The sequence below is a fragment of the Candoia aspera genome, chromosome 1, assembly GCF_035149785.1.
Source record: "Candoia aspera isolate rCanAsp1 chromosome 1, rCanAsp1.hap2, whole genome shotgun sequence".
Taxonomy (NCBI): Eukaryota; Metazoa; Chordata; class Lepidosauria; order Squamata; family Boidae; genus Candoia; species Candoia aspera.
Window position 1 is genome coordinate 182,683,281 of NC_086153.1, and position 18,568 is coordinate 182,701,848.

At 40.3% G+C, this 18,568-nt stretch overlaps 1 protein-coding gene across 1 annotated transcript in view; it reads right to left on the minus strand.

Moving 5' to 3' along the window:
- Positions 1-14,062, minus strand: part of MFSD6 (major facilitator superfamily domain containing 6) — a 41,896-nt gene extending 27,834 nt beyond the window's left edge. The window contains exon 1 of the mRNA XM_063318073.1: positions 12,206-14,062. Coding sequence (XP_063174143.1) covers positions 12,206-13,758 — 1,553 coding nt within the window. The 5' untranslated portion in view covers positions 13,759-14,062. The remainder of the gene's footprint in view (positions 1-12,205) is intronic.
- Between the last annotated feature and the right edge of the window lie 4,506 nt (positions 14,063-18,568).

Here is an 18,568-nt window from a genome sequence, read left to right on the forward strand (position 1 = left end):
TGGCACCATTTTAGCCACCCATGGATGTTGAGGCACTATACATAAAACCCCTCAGAAACATGGACTTCAAGCCATCAAGAACACCATCACTGATGTCAATATGGCATGCCTCGCCACCAGCCTGGGTGATTTTGTACTTAGCCATAACTACATCATCTTTGGCAATAACAGGATAGCTCCCTCTTTATAGATCTTTTGAAAGTTCTTGAAGACTGACTTTGTCAGAGAGCCTTCCTCTGATTTGATTTGATTTGATGTTGCCACCTTTTCATTCTATTTTCTTTTGATGTGTTTTTATTTTTTGTTCTGGGTATGTTTTATATCATATTTTTTCTATGTAAGCCACCAAGAGTCATTTTATTGCAACAGCATAGAAATTTATTTATTTATTTATTTATTTATTATCCCTTTATTGTTTTTATAAATAACTCAAGGCAGCAAACATACCTAATACTCCTTCCTCTTCCTCTTTTCCCCACAACAACAACCCTGTGAGGTGAGTTGGGCTGAGAGGGAGGGACTGGCCCAAAGTCACCCAGCCGGCTTTCATGCCTAAGGCAGGACTAGAACTCTCAGTCTCCTGGTTTCTAGCCCGGTGCCTTAACCACTAGACCAAACTCGCTCTCCTGCAAATCAGTGACATAGCCATGAGCACATATACGGCTGCATAATATGCCAGCATCTTCATGGCTAACCCAAAACAATGCTTTCTCATCATTTACCCCCCAAAACCCTTCCTTCAATTCAGATTCATTGATGACATTTCCATCATCCGGACCCATGGAAAAGAATTATCTCATTAAATGCCATCAAGACCTTAATACCTACCCTTAGTCTCAACCTATCTACAGAACAAGTTCACTTCCTTGATGTCATGGTAATACTACACAATGTACACATAAATACCATGTTACAGAGGAAACCTACAAATCACTATGCATACCTACATTCTTCTGGTTTCCACCCACAGCACACCACCAGTTCAATTGCCTATAGCCAGGCTCTATGCTACAACTGCATTTGTCTGACCCAGTTGACAGAGATGTTCAGTTGATGGAATTAAACCACACATTTAGGAGACTATCTACCCAATGAGATCAACAGACAAATCAATAGAGAAAAATCAGTTCCCAGGAAGCACCTATAAAAGACAGACCACAAAGACAGAACAGAACAACAGAACACCACTGCTTGTCACCTACAGCTCAAACCGTTCAAACACATTATTAATAATCCACAATCCATGACACTTTCTGGGTGGCACTGGGTGGCAACCCCATACTTGAAACAGATAACCACCCAGCCTGAAGTAGATTCTCACAAGCAACAAGAAGCAGCAGAACAATGATGTTAATGTGAGAACCAGACCCTGCAACAAACCCAGATGTTTACTTTGCCCCTGCATTTACATCAACAGCACAATCACAGGTCCCAACAACTTCACACATAAGATTAGAGATACTTTCACGGGCTCTGTTGAGGTTTTCCTACTAATAGATTAAGACTGCTATTGTATCAAATCATTTTGGCCAGGTGAAGGGGTTGTATTAGATTGTCTCCTCTCACGTGCTTCATGCAAAATAGCCTGGGGGGAGGAAACCTGCCCGGACTTGTTCTCACTTCCTCTTTCTTTTTTCTCTCTGCCGGCAATGTAGGCAAGCAAGGCTTGCTCCAAGGGAGCTAAGTCCTTTAAATATGTTTTGCTTTCTGTAAATAAATTATTTTTATAGAAATGTTTGGTGTGTGACTTTTTTGACCTCTCCTGGGCTAAAGGCTTTCCCAGCATCTGCCAACAGGTTATGGGCCCAGTAAACAACGCAGTAAAACCCAGAGAGAAAAGAGAGATCAACTCCACACCTCATGCACAATTTAAAGGCAGGTAGCAAAGACCTGTGAAGATTTTCTTTGGAGCCACCTGGAGATTTTCCAGCAACTGCTGGTCTGCAGGACAAAGAAGCCAGCTGAGGTGACTTGCAAAAGAAGGAAGAAGCCATGGCTACCTCCCAGCCCTCAGCGATGCCTCTGGAGCGCCTATCAGAGACCAACTATTTGAATTGGGCCCTGAAGATGGAAATGTATCTTCGCAGAGAGAATCTTTGGCTGCCAATTGGTGAGCAAAACCCCCCAAATCCCAGTGCTGAATGGCTGAGACAGGATGAGCGGGCTAGAGCCACCATTATCTTGGGAGTTGAGGACAATCAGCTAGTCCATGTGCGAGGCATGCAGTCTGCAAAGCAACTTTGGGACGCTTTGAGAGACTGATATGTAAAGGCAACAGCAGGGAGTAAAGTTACTCTGACGAAAAAGCTGTACAGAGCCTACCTTGCAGAAGGAGAAAGCCTTCCTGAGCACCTGCATTATATTCAGCAGCTGTTTGTTGAGTTGCAGGAGAGAGGAATGGAATTTACACCTCTCACAAAATCCTATATCCTCCTGTCCTCACTAAATGCAACGTGGGACACGCTGATTTGTACCCTGGAGGCTATGCCTGAAGCAGACCTCACCCCATCGTATGTTACACAGCGCTTACTCGCTGAATGGGAGAAGAGAGAGGAAAGATCCCCCCCCATCTCTTCTGGAAAGCTGCAAGACCAGAAAATGAGGGAAAAGAAGGGAAAGGAACCTGAGGCCACAGCACTAGCCAGCCAGCTTCACTTGTGGTTCAGCTGGACATTTGCAAAGAGACTGTGCCTTGAGACCCAAGAGTAGAAAGACAGAGCAGAAGAACACAAGGGCAACACAGAAGAAGGCTCTTCAGACAACCCAGATTGCACAGGTTGCTGAGAAGGGTAATTCTGATGTATGGGTGTTAGATTCTGGAGCCAGTTGTCATTTATGTAATTGTAAAAGCTCTTTTGTGTCACTGTCTAAAACTGAAAGACAAAGTGTATCTTTGGCTGATGGGTCTGTGACCAAAATTTTGGGACAAGGTGACTTGTATTTATCCTGCTTAGGAGAAACTGTAAAAGGTGTGTTGTATGTGCCAAATTTACAATCAAACCTTTTATCTGTGGCACAATTGGCTGCAACAGGGTATATCATAACATTTAAGAAAAATGGTTGTGAGATACATAAAAATGGGAAATTGTGTGCTACTGGTATGTTAAAAGACTCCTTGTACATTGTGCAAAATGCAAGGAAGCCAAGCTGCAAGGCTGCAGTTGGCAACACGCCATATCATGACCAATGTGTACACCTGATGCACAGGAGATTTGGTCATGCTAATTTCAAGTATATAGCACAAATGCCACAGCTGTGTGCTGACCTAAAGATAAAACCCTGTGATAAATACTTAGACTGTGTAGTTTGCAAAGAATGCAAAACACTAAAAGCTCCTGTGAGTAAGCACAGTGACAGAGTTACAACTGGACCTTTGGAAATTGTACACTCTGACATTATTGGTCCTTTTGCTCCAAGTCTTGGACAAGCAAGGTATGCAATGACCATCATTGATGATTTCTCAAGATACACATTTATCTACATCTTAAAACATAAAGATGAGGCATTTGAGAAATTTAAAAGTTTTGTGACATGGGCAAATGGAAAATTCCCTAGGCCTGTATCTGCACTCCAATGTGATAGAGGAGGAGAGTACCTTTCTCACAAATTCAGAAGGTTTCTAGTGGAAAAGGGGATAGAACACATTCTAACCCATACACCCCTCAGCAAAATGGTGTTGCTGAAAGAAAGGGCAGAACCTTGCAAAATGCGATGGAATGCATGTTAAAAGATTCACAATTATGTTTTAAGTACTGGGGAGAGGCAATATCTACTGCCACTTATGTTCAGAACAGGTTGTATAACTCTATGATTCAGGACACTCCATTCCATTTGTTTTATGGTGTGAAACCAAAGGTAAGCCATCTTAAGAGTGTTTGGTAGCACTGCATGGGTTCACATTCCAAAACAGCAGAGAAGGAAAGGAGGCCCCACAACAAAGAAAGCCATCTTTGTTGGCTATGAACAAAGCCAGAGGAGCTACAGGTTCATAATGGAAGAGAAATTAATAATTAGCAAAAGCGCTTCTTTTGCTGAACAAAACTGGGGGAGATTAAATTCTAGCTCTCCAGTTGAACTGACCACAAGAGAACAGCAAGGACTTGCTGGTGATCTTTTGCCTGATGAGGACATTAAACCAGAAAAGCAAACTGAAGATCTGTCTGATGAGATAGATGCTTCTCAGGAAAGTGATAGGAGTCAAAATTTAAGCCCTGTATTACCTCGCAGATCTCAGAGGAGTAATAAAGGCGTTCCTCCATCACGTTTTCAGGCTGAAACAGTAAAGGCTTTTCACATATTCACAGAACCTGAGTCTTTAGAACAAGTGAATGCTTTACCACCTGAGATTGCACAAAATTGGCATTCTGCCATGCAACAAGAATTAGCATCCTTGAAAGAAAATAAAACATGGAAACTGGTAAATCTACCTCCCAATGAACGCTGTCTGGGTTGTAGGTGGGTTTTCAAACTGAAAAGGGATGCTGATGGCAAAATCCAAAAATATAAAGCAAGGTTGGTTGCAAAAGGGTTCACTCAAAGGAAAGATTTAGACTTTGACAAGACTTTTGCACCAGTTACTAAAGGTGAATCAATTAGATTACTGTTAAAAGTTGCTGCACTGAAAGGAATGTCAGTTAAGCACTATGACATTCAGACTGCATTTCTCTATGGTGATTTAGACCACAGATTATAGATGCAGCAACCCCCTGGCTATGAAAAAGGGGAGAATCTAGTCTGTGAACTGCAGAAGTCAATCTATGGGTTAAAACAAGCTGCTAGATCCTGGAACCAAAAAGTAGATGAAAAACTGCAGAATTTTGGTTTTGAAAAAGGAAAAGCAGATCCCTGTGTATATATGAAGGACAAACAAGGCTGTATGTATCTGTGCATTTATGTTGATGATTTGCTGCTGTTCACATCAACAGAAAAACAAAGGCTTGATTTTGAAGCCTGCATGAAAAGCCATTTCACATTAAAAAGCCTTGGAAATATAACCTAGGTTTGGAAAAACACAGGAAGAAGAATGGTAGCTTTCTGTTAAACCAAAGGGGAGATAATGGTAAAGTAATGTGAATGGAAAGACATATACAGTTGTCAGAGAAGATTGGTTATGCATCTTAATCTGTAGTGTAAAAAGGAGTGTTGAGGTTTTCCTACTAATAGATTAAGACTGCTATTGTATCAAATCATTTTGGCCAGATGAAGGGGTTGTATTAGATTGTCTCCTCTCACGTGCTTCATGCAAAATAGCCTGGGGGGAGGAAACCTGCCCGGACTTGTTCTCACTTCCTTTCTTTTTTCTCTCTGCCGGCAATGTAGGCAAGCAAGGCTTGCTCCAAGGGAGCTAAGTCCTTTAAATATGTTTTGCTTTCTGTAAATAAATCATTTTTATAGAAATGCTTGGTGTGTGACTTTTTTGACCTCTCCTGGGCTAAAGGCTTTCCCAGCATCTGCCAACATGCTCTTCCTCCAACGTGATATCGTCATCTGGCAGCAATGCCCCTCTGGACTCTACATAGGACAAACAGGTCAGGTTAATGGATAAAAGTTTGACATCAGGACTCAAAACAAGGACAAAGTAATATCAGAGCATTTTAATCTCACAGGACACTCCATTACAGATCTCAAAGTAGCTGTTCTGGAACAACAACAACAAAATCACCAGCACAATCAAGTGAGAATCTGCTGACACCACATACACATCAAAAGGTTTCAGGCCACCTCAGAAGGTTTCAATAAACATAATGAATTTTTAACACAACTGTTAATTGATGTTTGTAATCTGTCTCATTGGTAACCTGCATCTGCATAACCATCTTATCTTCCTCTCCTTTTTCAACTCCACTTCATGCCAATTTAAATCCTACATCAGTTTAACCACTCCATGGAACTGAAAAGTAGGTTACAGCCACGAAAGCTTACGCCTTTTAATAAAATCTGTTAGACTCGAAAGGTGTTACCAGATTCTTTCTGATTTTTGACTTCATATACTAATATAGCTCTCTTCCTACAATGATCAACAACTAGAGTTTTGAAGAAAAGTAGAAAGGATTAAAAGGGTTTTTTTTTTTTTTTAAAGTAAAGGATTTTGATAAAGCAGATGGATGATTATCTTAAGGATGGAAGTACTACCACTGTGACAGTCAAAAATAAATTAAGTGGGTTTAGCAGGAGTTGTAGTATGCAGCATATGTAGAAGGCAGGATTCCTACAGAGCAATGGGGCTCTGTTCGGAATGTAACGCATGGGTGAGGACCATAATGAAGACCTCTGTGATTAAACCAATAAACCTAAAACATTTAACAAAGAATTCTGTTGTCTAATGTGCCATAGTTCCGTTACTGTGAGAAAGAGAAAATTCTTCACGCTTCTCACATTGCCCCACCATCCCAAATTCTTCCTATGTTCAATTCCATTATACTCCTGGGTTGCTCAGTCGCAAAAATCCAGAAAAAAAGCCTTCCAAAGAAATCATTTGTGCACAAGAAAGAGAATTCAGACACTTGGCTAATATTATTCATTGTTTTCCCTGGAGTAGCTCCAAGAGTAACTAGGTGGGGGTCAAAAAAATCAAAATGGAAGCCACAACCATGTGATCAAAATGCCACCCTTTTTATGTGTGTCACATATGCACATTGATTATATTAATATTTATGGTTCCTCAGCATAGGAATATTTGGCTATTATTTATTTTTACCCTGCCTTAAGCTTAAAAGACTCCAGGCAATGCACAAAGAGCAACAGCTAACAGCCAGTGCAGCCATAAATACAAAGAATATAATAATACCAACATCTTATTAAATTATATAAAACATTTAAACATCCAAACATCTGGTTCTGGTCATTCCCACCAATCAGGACTTAAAGACCATCTGGAACAGCGATTTTTTTCACTATCTTCTGGAATGCCATAGTAGTGGAAGCCATACTTGGCTTCTTCCAATTTCCACTTGGTTCTCACCCAATTTGGGGCACTTGGAGGCAGGGGGAACCCCTTTTCTCCCTCCAAGGAGGGCCCTTTCCACCAGCTCCCTGCCTCTCATTCAAGGCGCCAGAAGGTCTTCTCCTCTTCTCGCTGACTTTCCCACCAATTTGTAGTTCCATTTACTTTCCCCTGGCTAATTCCAAATAGCTCACAACTTAGCAACCACATTCAATTTGGTATAACTCTAGGTTTTTCTGTCTTGCTTTGAGACAGTTCATCCTCTCTCATTCTCCTCTAATCTTTGTTTTCAAGTCTTTTTTAAAATCCTCCTGACTATATTAATGCTAAAAGGAGGTGGAGGAGCTCAATTATAGCATCAAAGACATGGCCAGATGCTGATTGTGGAACTGCTCATGTGCATGCTCCAAGTTAAGCTAAAGAAGAAGAATAAAGCCAGTTTCCATGATATGAACATATACCCACCATTTTCAAGAAGAACACCAGGAATTGCTTTGAAGTCCTGAACCTCATTGATAGAGAACCAGAGGAACTATGAAATGAACTTAAGGAAATCATTAAAGATAAATGTGAAAGGAGACTGTCAAAAATAAAGAAAGAGGAGAAAGCAAACTGGATGTCAGAACAAACATCCAAGAAGAGAAGCCAAAGCCAAGAAAGACAAAAATCTCAAAAAAGAACTTAACAAAGAGTTTCAGAAAGCTGTTAGAAGAGACAAGAAGCAACATTACAACAACATCTGTAAAGACATTGAACAAACAGATATGGAAAAACAAGGAAATTCTTTCAAAAGATCTCTGAACTCAGAAAGAGGTTTCAACCTCGAATTGGTATGCTAAAGGATGCTAATGGACAGATAGTAACTGATTCAAAGGAGATCAAAGGAAGATGGAAGGAATATACTGAAACACTGTACAGTAGAGATGTCAACATTCAAGATACCTTAGAAAATATTCCCTACTTACAAGAACCTGTAGTAGTAGAAAATGTAGTTAGATCAGCACTCTGCTCATTACCAAGTTGGAAGGCTACAGGAACTGACAGAATACCCACTGAAATATGGGAAGCAACAGAAGAAGAAGCAGTCAAGGTTCTAACCAAGCTATGCCAGCAGATCTAGAGAAAGACACAATGGCCAATCGATTGGAAGAGGTCAATCTACATTCCAATACTAAAAAAAAAAGACTTAGCAGCCTGTGCAAACTATTGTACAATATCCTTAATTTCACATGCTCGGAAAATAATGGATCATCCAACAAAGATTAGAACCCTACATGGAAAAGGAGATGCCATATGTTCAAGCTGGCTTTAGAAAAGGCCAAGGAACATGAGACATTATTGCTGATACATGCTGGATAACTGAGAAAGTCAAAAAATAGCAAAAATAGGTCAGCATGTGTTTCATCAATTATAAAAGGCATTTGTGTCAATCACGTCAAGATGTGGAAGATGCTCAGAAAAACAGGAATCCCAGAACATCTCATTGTCCTCATGAGAAACTTATACACAGGTCAGGAAGCCATAGTATGGACAGTACATAGCAAAATAGACTGGCTCCAGGTTGGCAAAGGAGTACCACAAGGCTGTACACTTTCCCCTTATTTGTTCAACTTATATGCTGAGTATATATTAAGGGAAGCTGGATTGGAAGAAGATGAGTATGGTTTTAAAAATGGAGGAAGAAACATCAATAACCTGTGCTATGCTAATGACACTACCCTGATAGCCAAAAATGCAAAGGATCTGCAAGCTCTAGTAATAAAAGTTAAGGAGCAAAGTGAAAAAATTGGACTAAAATTAAATATAAAGAAGACCAAACTAACAACAATAGGTAGAACAACCAGCCTTAGAACTGGCACTGAAGATACCAAAGTGGTGGATAGCTTCTGCTTTTTAGGATCAACCATCAACAGTAAAGGAACAAGCAGTCAAGAAATATGCTGCAGAGTAGCACTTGGAGAGCAGCTGTGAAGGTCTTGAAAAAGATATCAAAATGCCATACCTACAAAGATCACGCTCATGCAAGTAATGGTATTCCCTGTGACACCATATGGAAGCGAAAGTTGGACCTTGAAGAAGCAGGATAGGAAGAGTACTGACTCCTTTGAACTCTGGTATTGGAGGACACTCTTGAGAATGCTGTGGACAGCCAAGTAAACAAACCGATGGATCATCAAACAAATCAACCCAGAGTTCTCACTAGAGGCACAAATGATCAGGCTCAAATTATCCTATTTTGGACAAGACCTAGCTCTCTGGAAAAGGATCTAATGCTGGGAAAGGTGGAAGGAAAAAGAAGAAGAGGATGACCAGCAGCAAGGTGGATGCACTCAGTTACGGTGATGAGGAGTGCACCGTTAGGAAAGACAAGGTTAGGGATAGATCATCATGGAGAAAATCTATATGATCACTAGGAGTCAAAAATGACACACAGTCAACCTCCTCCTCCTCCTCCTCCTCCTTTGCCTTCCTTCCTCCCTCCCTCCTTCCTCTAGAATTGACTGTTTTGGTTTTCCACTGTCATCACTACTGCTCCTCCACCCACTCTCCAGTCTGATCACATAGGTTTCCACACTGGTCAAGGGGTGGAATTCAAGCAAGGGATTCAGATAATGATGCCTGCAATTTCCATGCCTGCCCCTGGGCGCAATACTAGCACCAACGGTATCCTGGACCACCAAAGTTTGGATTTATTTGTTCCTCCAGGCTGTGTTCTCAGTTCTCAACTCCCCCCAATGGAACACAGGCTCCATAGGATAGGTTCCCCAACTTTTATTATTTCTCCTTTCTTTCTTTCAAAATCAGATCTTTAAATATACTCCTTTCTGATATTTTAATTCAGTCCCACTGATCTATCAGCTTACTTTCTTCCTCTTCTTCCCTTCTCCTTCCAAAATATAGCTCACCTCAGTTAAATAACTATTAACACCCAAACTGACACAGCTTTGCAAATACACCCACCCTCTCAGACACCATAATCTGCTCTGGAATCTAGTGATGTAATGAAAGATTGATCAATATTAATCCATTCGATCAAGATTTAATTCTATGCTTAAAAATTGTGTTGAATGGTTTTCTATAAGCAGTAACTATTAGTTTCTTTTTCTTTTTTTGTTTGTGTGGGATTTTGTTCTTTTTTAGTTCTCTTTTTTCCTCTTTTCTCTTTCTTATACTAAAGCAATAAAAATAAAAAATGTAAAGCAGGCATACATGTAGTAAAGTACAAGCAAGGGATCATCCCACATGCTGTTTTTTAGGCACACTGGAGTCCAACTTCTGCAAATAAATTCTGAGCAGGAAATATGTATTTTGTGAATGAAGCTTCAAGAGTATTTTGAAATCATTTGCTAAAACAGAAATGAGCATAATAAATCAGTGATGAAAGGAATAAGATTACACATCTTTCCAAAAAAAAAATGAAACTGCCATCTAGCATTTAGAAACTAGAGCAGAGGTAGACTAATTTACAATATTTTGCATCAAAAATCAGAAAAATGTTATATAACCCTCTAGATTGGTGGCTTCCCAACAATGATATTTTCAAGCTCTATTTGCAAGAAATAGAAGCTTACCAACAATTATTCCAGCATTCTCTTTTGAAATGTACTCAGTTATTTTACAGCTGTAAGGCAAGGAGCTATTAAGCAGATGTGGCATTTCTCCATTACAACACTGCACCAGGCAAAGTCACAGCTGCCAAACATTAACTCATGGAAGCTAGTGAAAGATCATCTTTTCATATTATATAATCATGGTGGAAGCTATTACTCAAGCACTAAAGAAGAATCTCACTGAAGTAAACTCAATCCATTTTAGTTGTATTTCTTCTCAAGCAGTTGATAAGAATTGCACCTTTATCCTTAAATAATCCAATGGATCTACTCAACGTCTTGCTTTAACCTTTCCCAAGCAGGTGTCCACTAAATGTTTTGGGGCCACAACTTACAGAATCCCCAGCCAGAATGGCCTGGGGATGGGATATATCAGCTTCAGGACAGTGGTCTTTCCTCAAGAGTAGTTGTATGTCTTTCTTGTCTGATTATTAGACCTAAAAGGCAAAAATCTACCCCCTGGAGAGAGAGAAAAAAATCCATCTCTGTTCCTCTGAAGACTGACATTATTACATCACTGTCCTGCTTCCATAGCCCTTCTCATAATCATGATGCAAAAAGGTAATCCTCCCCTACTATGAGTCAACACATACTGTACTTATTTTCTATAGAAAACTTTCTCCAGTAGTGCTTAGTTCATGTCATCCAATACCTGTCCCCCCATAACAGCCTCTCTATTTTCAGATGGTTTCTTAAAGTAATTTCAAACATACATACTTACAGTTATCCTTAAGACTAGCTGAGACCAAATGTTATTGGGATAGGAGAGAAATGAAAAAAGAAAGTTCAATTTTGATTTGAAGCCGTTTGTGGCGTTGGACCTGATCCAGCCCCTGAAAGAACCCTGTTTCAACTGGAACACCATTAACTGCCTCCAGCTCAAGGGTTAACTGTTAGAAAACTACTAGATCACTCTCTGAATGGCTGGATCAGGATGATCAGGAGAAGAAATGGAACATCCAAAGCGCTGGACTAGAATCCGGGTGACCACGAGTCCTAGTCCTCCCTTAGGCACAGAAGCTTCTCTCTCTCTCTCAGCCCAGTCCACCTCACAGGGTTGTTGTAGTTAGGAAAATAGGAGGAGAGACATTATGTACATTGCCTTTGAATTACACAAAATGAAGGTGGAATATACATCTAATCAACAAGTCATTCCTGCAATGACAGATGCTGCACATAGTTAAAAACAGCTATATTTTAATTGAACTGTAATGGGTAAGAGACTGAATTCTTCCATTAACTTATTAGGTAGCATTAAGCAAGATACTCTTTCCATATCTCACCCTCATCTGAGTCACAAGGGGGATTAAAGATTTGGGGGATTGAAGATTACAGCTAGAAAATCCATGGAAATTGCTTTGAATAATTAAAAGTGATTTATAAAGGATGACTCCACACCCTTATAAAGGATGACTTCTCTTCCTGGAATGGCTGATTTTACAGATCCATGACTTATAAGAAATAATTGTTCCGCTTACATGAACAGGACACAGAAATATATACAGTTCTTTGTACAGTACTTGTTCAGTGTATGACACTGGGCAGAGTTTTTATATATCGTTACTGTATAAGAATGTGTAAATTGCTTAGATGGTATTGCTTAGACAGTACTGCCTATTGCTGTTCTAGCATTCTTATGGCTTTGGCTTACCTGATGTGACCAATCAGCTCAATCAGCTTGTGGCTGAAGAAATACGCCATCAGTTCAGAGACATGACTCAAAACAGAGCAAACTCCAAAGAGCGTGGTGGTGCCATTCAGATCCTCCAGGTGCCAATAAAGGAAGGTGAACACAAAGCCATATCCAAAACCCATAAACCAAGCCACAAACAGCACCGAGCCATACTGGATACTACAGAGCAGCTTAATCAAGTGCAAAAAATTAAAGGATTGGGACTGGCTTGTGTCACTCTGTGCATCATGGGAAGAATCTGTGGAGGAATTTCTGTCTGCGCAGGAGCCCTCTGCCTCTGTGCTTTGGTTTTCCTCTTGCTTGTAGTGGTTGTACCGGAACCTGAACTGGGTGGCCACAATCAAAGAGAGTGTCATCAAAACCCCGAAGACTATGAAAACAATCCTGTAGTTCTTGTACTCTGGAGCCTTACAGCCTTGGCCTTCAACAAGCACATCAATACGGGTAGAGTCAATGCCAATGCCCACTGATAGCATGGCCAGTCCCCAGCCCAGAGATCCCCACATTCGCTGTAGCCCGTAACGGTCCCGGTGTTTGCCAAGATACTGCAGGGTCACAGTGTCCACTATAGTGACTGAGGAGGCACTGAAAAACTCTCCTACAATCACAACAAGGAGGATGAGCAAGAAGATCGCTTCAACCTCCTGATGATCATAGACAAGAGCAACACGGCCAGGAAGGGTTGTTTTTGTGGTGCCTGTAGATGACGCTGTTGTGTGGGTGGTATTTCCCAACAGACCCGCAGTAACACTACCTTTTGGAGTACTGGCAACAGTTGAACTTTCTTCTTCTTTTAAAGCATGCTTCCCATCTCCATTTTGAATAGTTGGAGAAAAGGTAGATTTAGAATTCATGGGCAAAGCTGAGCTCAGAGTTGGCAAGTTGTAGGTCAACAAATCTCTTTTCCCTTGGCCCTTTGTTAATGTAGTTCCCAGAGTAGGCAAGACAGAAGAAATGGAGATATTTTGTGGGGCTACTGCTGAAAGATGACTGGCATTGGTAGGAGGAATGGGAATAGGGTTCTTTAGCATACATCTTAAGGTTGCTGGTTTAACAAACCCAATTCCCAAGTTAAACAGCACCCAGCATAATAGGGAGAAGAGAAGAACAACTTTCCCCTTTTTAAAGCGATCTGCTACCACTCCCCAAAATGGAGCACTGCAAAATTCAATGAAGTATCTAATCCCTACCAGGAGTCCACTCTGGCTGGGAGTCATGCCTAGCTGTTTGTAGTATATAGGAAGCAATGGGTACAGGGAACCATAAGCAGCGTAAAAGAAAAAATAAAAGACTTTTGAGACCAGGAGATCATTATTCACTTTCACGCAATGTTGTTCAAGCCAATCAAGCTCTTCGTCTGGAATAGTAGTGGTCTCGGTTGAAGGGGTATCACTTTGGACTTGGAGATCTTGCTCCTTGGGAATCCCACTGAAAGGATCAGCAAGCACATATTTTCTCTTCTGCTCTTCTTCATCATCAGTTAAGATGGCTACTTTATCATTGGTTGCCATGATTTCACTGTAAGCATGAGATATGCATGTGATTCTCCAGACTTCAGTTCAAGGAGCCTGTAGACACACAAAAATCAGCAGTTATAGGATGACAGTATTAAATATTCAAGGGGGAGAATGCTGTCATTTCAAAGAACATAATATTTCATTTATCACTATGGCCTATATACGTATGAACTGAACTAATCTGAGATCAGTATCACTCCTAGGTTCCCATCATGTTATGTGGCATCTGGAAGTCTTGGCTGAGCCAGTTGACTTCCAACTTAGCTGATCCTCCAGAGGAAATATAGTGAAGATATTAATGCAGAGTTCCCTTCAGAAATGTGGTGTAGATAGCGGCAGATCAGTAGAGATTCCCTCCTTGCCCCACCTCCTGGGATTTCTCCAGTCTAGTCTCCTTGAGTCCAGCTACTGTGTGCCTTGCTATCCTTCCCCCTTTCTGTTGATTCTGTTGAGTATTTTTTTTCCAATTCCACATAGAGTGGCTGGCTTACAGAAGCAAAAGCACTGGCTGGAGCATCACTTTTTGCATACCCCACTGGCCAGCTGAAAGGGGCACTAGTGGTGAGGAGATCTGGGTGGGCCGAGTGCAATTCTGAGACTATGGAAAACAGAAAGTATGTGGTAATTGCAGAGATAAGCACTGAACATGAACTCATTCACCCAATTTCTTCTTGAAGCAAAATAGTAGCAATAAATAATCAGCATCTTGGAGTTTGCTAACATTGTCTCCTAGTAACAGACCCTTGCAATATCTTAAAACACACGATCTCTTAATAAAATTTAGCTTAGCTTGTCAGGAGATCAATTCCATTTTTCTGCTATACTGCTAGTACCTTATTCCTTCTTAATAAAAACAAAGAATTACGTGCAGGCAGAAGTTCAATAGAGCATAGATGGGGTAGAAATGAGAATGGGAATGACTGCAAAGCAAGTTATTTAAAAATGCTCATGAACACTGACAATAAACTGAATCATATGTGAAGTCATGTGCTCTTTTGATAAAAAGTGAAAAGTCAGCCCTCTGGCCCAGAGCCAGGGAACCTTTCATAAATCTACTCTTATTTAAAAACTTTTGGCCACTTTCTGGATGATGGTACTTTACACAAAAGCAGCATCCCTTTTCTTGGCTCAGCAAAAGGATATACTGCAAAGCAAAAAAAAAAAAGACAAAAGAAATCTGTATTATCACAAAACCAGTTCAGACCAGTTTGATATTCCAAATATAACTGTATTATCCGATAAGGCTTAGTGAAAAAAGCAAGTTAATTCATATTTTAAAATGATCACATGATAAGCTATTTCTCATTGAAACTGGTCTGTTATTCCTTTGAAATGTTCCCCTGCTAGTTTTGGAATATTATCATTCCTGATGTCAGATCTGCTGAAGATAATTGTGCATAATTCATCAAATATAAAGTTATTTATAAACTGATATACCCATAACTGAGATTATTTTAGCAATTTTCATACAACCATTTGGGTGGATACAAATAATTGTTTCAGCAGCTATTTTACTTTGCAGCTGTATAGGAGGATGGAGGACTCTCTTTTTTGTGCTTGGCAGGAGAATGCAACTGAACTTATTCACCATTTACGGAGAGCTATAAATTATATGATATAGGACACTATGCCATGCTGCGGTGAGTGAGGCATACAGTACACAATGTCTTTTTAGGTTATACCTGTGTTTTAGGCACTAGAACATCTTCCCAGTCCGTGTGCCCTGCAGTTTACCTTGGACCGCAACATACACAACTCTTAGATAGCATAGCCATGTTGACTAGAGAGTTCTGGAGTCCTTTTTAAATAAGCTGATCAATCATGTGTGGCTAAAATGCTGGGCAGGTGCTTTTAAAGCATTTGCCTTATTAGTACCACAAAAACATATTTCAGTCAGGAACAATTTTCATACTTCGGTTACAAAAGCAAATTAACCATTGTTGTAATTATTTTTAAAATGTTAGGAATATTGCAGTAAGTATGAATGATCCACTGAAAAGTGCTTCTGCTTGCTTTTATCCTGGTATACCAAGCTATGGCTGCAAAAATATGTTGAAGGTATTGCTTCCCCCCCCACTTAAAAAAAAACAGAAATAAAGCAAAGAATGATGACTATTATTATTGTGATCCACAAAGGTTATGTAAAGATAAATTTGTTCATCTTCAAAAAACCAGAGCTTATGTCAGCTGCTATCTACACAGCAACTTCCCTGGCTTTTTATATTGACCACAGGAAAACCTAAGTGGTCAGCTAGCTGGTCTACAGAAAATTAATCAATAAATGGATCAGTAAGACAATAATTTTAGCTAAAAAGTCTATTAGAAAGCTGAGCTACCATATCAATTGTTCATTTTTCTTGGGTATTCATTATTCCAGGAAATCAGATTCTTTTTATTTTTCTATATACATCCCAGCTGTTAATGATAAAGCGCTAGCTTTCTACGTATGCTGCAATAAAAATGTGTAAAAGACAGATGCATTTTTAGATGCTTGTCTACAGAGATAAAGCTGACTCCAACCAACGATGGATGCTGCTCTGATAGTTAAAGAAAATGATGGCATTTAGCTGAAAAACACTTGGTGCTTGAAAAGAGACCCCCAGCTTACTCTTTAGTGTCATTATGGATCTCGGTGAAAGAATACTTGCTGACAAACCATGTCAGGAACTGTGGTGTGAGCTACAGGCTTGAAATCAACCCACCACTTAGCTGAAGGGAAGGGAATAAATCTAGAAGTGCTGAAAGCCATTCGCCATTAGAGCTCCCATTAGGGAGAGATGGATTGCATCAGAGGGCCCTTTGAATCCCAGGAGGGAGTTCGGGTAGGAGCCCCTCCCTTTCCTGGGCTTCTCTTCTGAACTGCTACTTGCACAAAGGCAGGGAGACCAGGGGCAGCTGGGGGCAAGCGCTTCTTCAGTCAGGAGGTCCCACCTCCTGCTGATCCCATGTAGAAACCTCATGTAATTAAAGTCACCTATTTTATTATTTCTGTTTCAAGAACCTAATACATGGGACGCAGTTTGCTCAGCCAGAAATAACGTGCTTTGCTCCTTGGGCGCCCGCTTTTTCTAATGTTGTCACTGCCTGGTGGTACAGTTCATGATTCTCCACGGGGAATGAAGGAGGGGAGCCAGGTGGCTGTCACAACTATTCACTGAAAAGGCTTAGTCCCCACCGGATACTCCTTTGCCCCTGTGTTTCCCAATGACCAGACCCCTTCTATTTCAAGTCACAGCACAGTTCCCTAAAGGCATCCTTTCCATTTGCTTGCTAAAACTCACTTAACTGGTTGGGAGCTTTAGTAAATGCTGGGAGGGATCTTACATAATGGAAGTGGGAAATCAGTATTGAAAGGAAACAAGCAACAAAAAAGAAACGCTGCAAATACAGAATCCTCTTACATCAGCTTAACGCTGCCCGTGAAATTATCAGGAGTCAAGTTCAACCTGAAGGAGGCTTTATGGTTTGTCATTGTACAAATTGGAGCAACAGAGCTGTGTTAGTTGATGGTAGCCAAAAATTTGAAGGAGTCTGGGAGCCTCTTTTCAGACCAACACACTTTATTAAAAGGTATAAGCTTTCATAAGCTTACGCCTTTTAATAAAACGTGTTGGTCTGAAAAGGGGCACTCAGACTTCTTTGGATTTTTATTATTTCTGTAGCTTTCCCAAATTTTGCTACACAATGAAGAAGGATGTAACATTTGCCTTTTAGAACCGGTGTTTATTTAGCTGCATTAATACAGGCTGTGTAAACATGTCCCTGGATTAAAACTTTGGTTTAATGCAAGTGCAGGATTCTGCAGAGAGAAGCCAAATAAGTACTAAAACTATTAAAGAAGAGGCTCTGTCTCACCTTATTAACTGCAGCCACAGAGATAATTAAAAATTTGACACTTTTAATCAGAAGAGATTAGATACTGAACAGTCTTTTGTCAAAAAAAAGAGGAAACCTTTTTTTCCCCTCAGTAAAGATTTGGGGAGCATGAGTATAAACTAGAGGTACACTGAAAAGTTTAAAGGAAGTCTACAACTGACATGTAATAAAACATTAAACAGAAAGATTAGAAAAATGAAGGCTTGAGAAGAAAAGTGTAAATTTGGAGGGAAGATGGAGAAAAATCCACAAGATGGTTTGTTTGTTTGTGAAGAAAGGGGAACACTATACAGTGGGGGATATGTTTAAGAAAAGGCATCACAACATTTTCTACGTAGGATTGTTGAGATTCCCATCCTGAAAACAAGGAGTACTTGGAAGCCTAAGATGCGTTCCTGCTTCCTAGAGCCGCTGCTGCATTCTTGAGAAAAGGAAGAAAGGATTCAGCTGTCTTATTCAGCTCTACAGATACTGGCAGAGTTGTTCTTATCCCCTTGACAATCTGACCAGGCCTCAAAGGGTCAAAAAATACAGAATAATGGGTAGCATCCCTTTATTCATTCAAAACAGGAAATGACTGCCCTGAGGTGCTTGTCCATTCACAAGACAGGTGCCAAAGGGAGGGTCACCAGCCATAAAACATTCACTTACCAAAAAGTAAACAGTTGTTCCTTGCTATCCCTTTAGTCTGTGCCAAATGTTTTCCAAATGTTCTACTTTTATTCAAAAATAAAATAAAAACAGTATTGCCCTTGCATCACTAAATAACTGGAACATTTACGTTTCTAAGCAAGACAATCAATGGCATGTTGTACCATACGCAAATTAGGCATTTGCCTAGGACCCCCCAAAAGAGGGGACCCAAAATCACATTTTTGGAAAACTGGTTCTGCTGTTCCAGCATTTCTGTCTGGCTGCATGGACACCT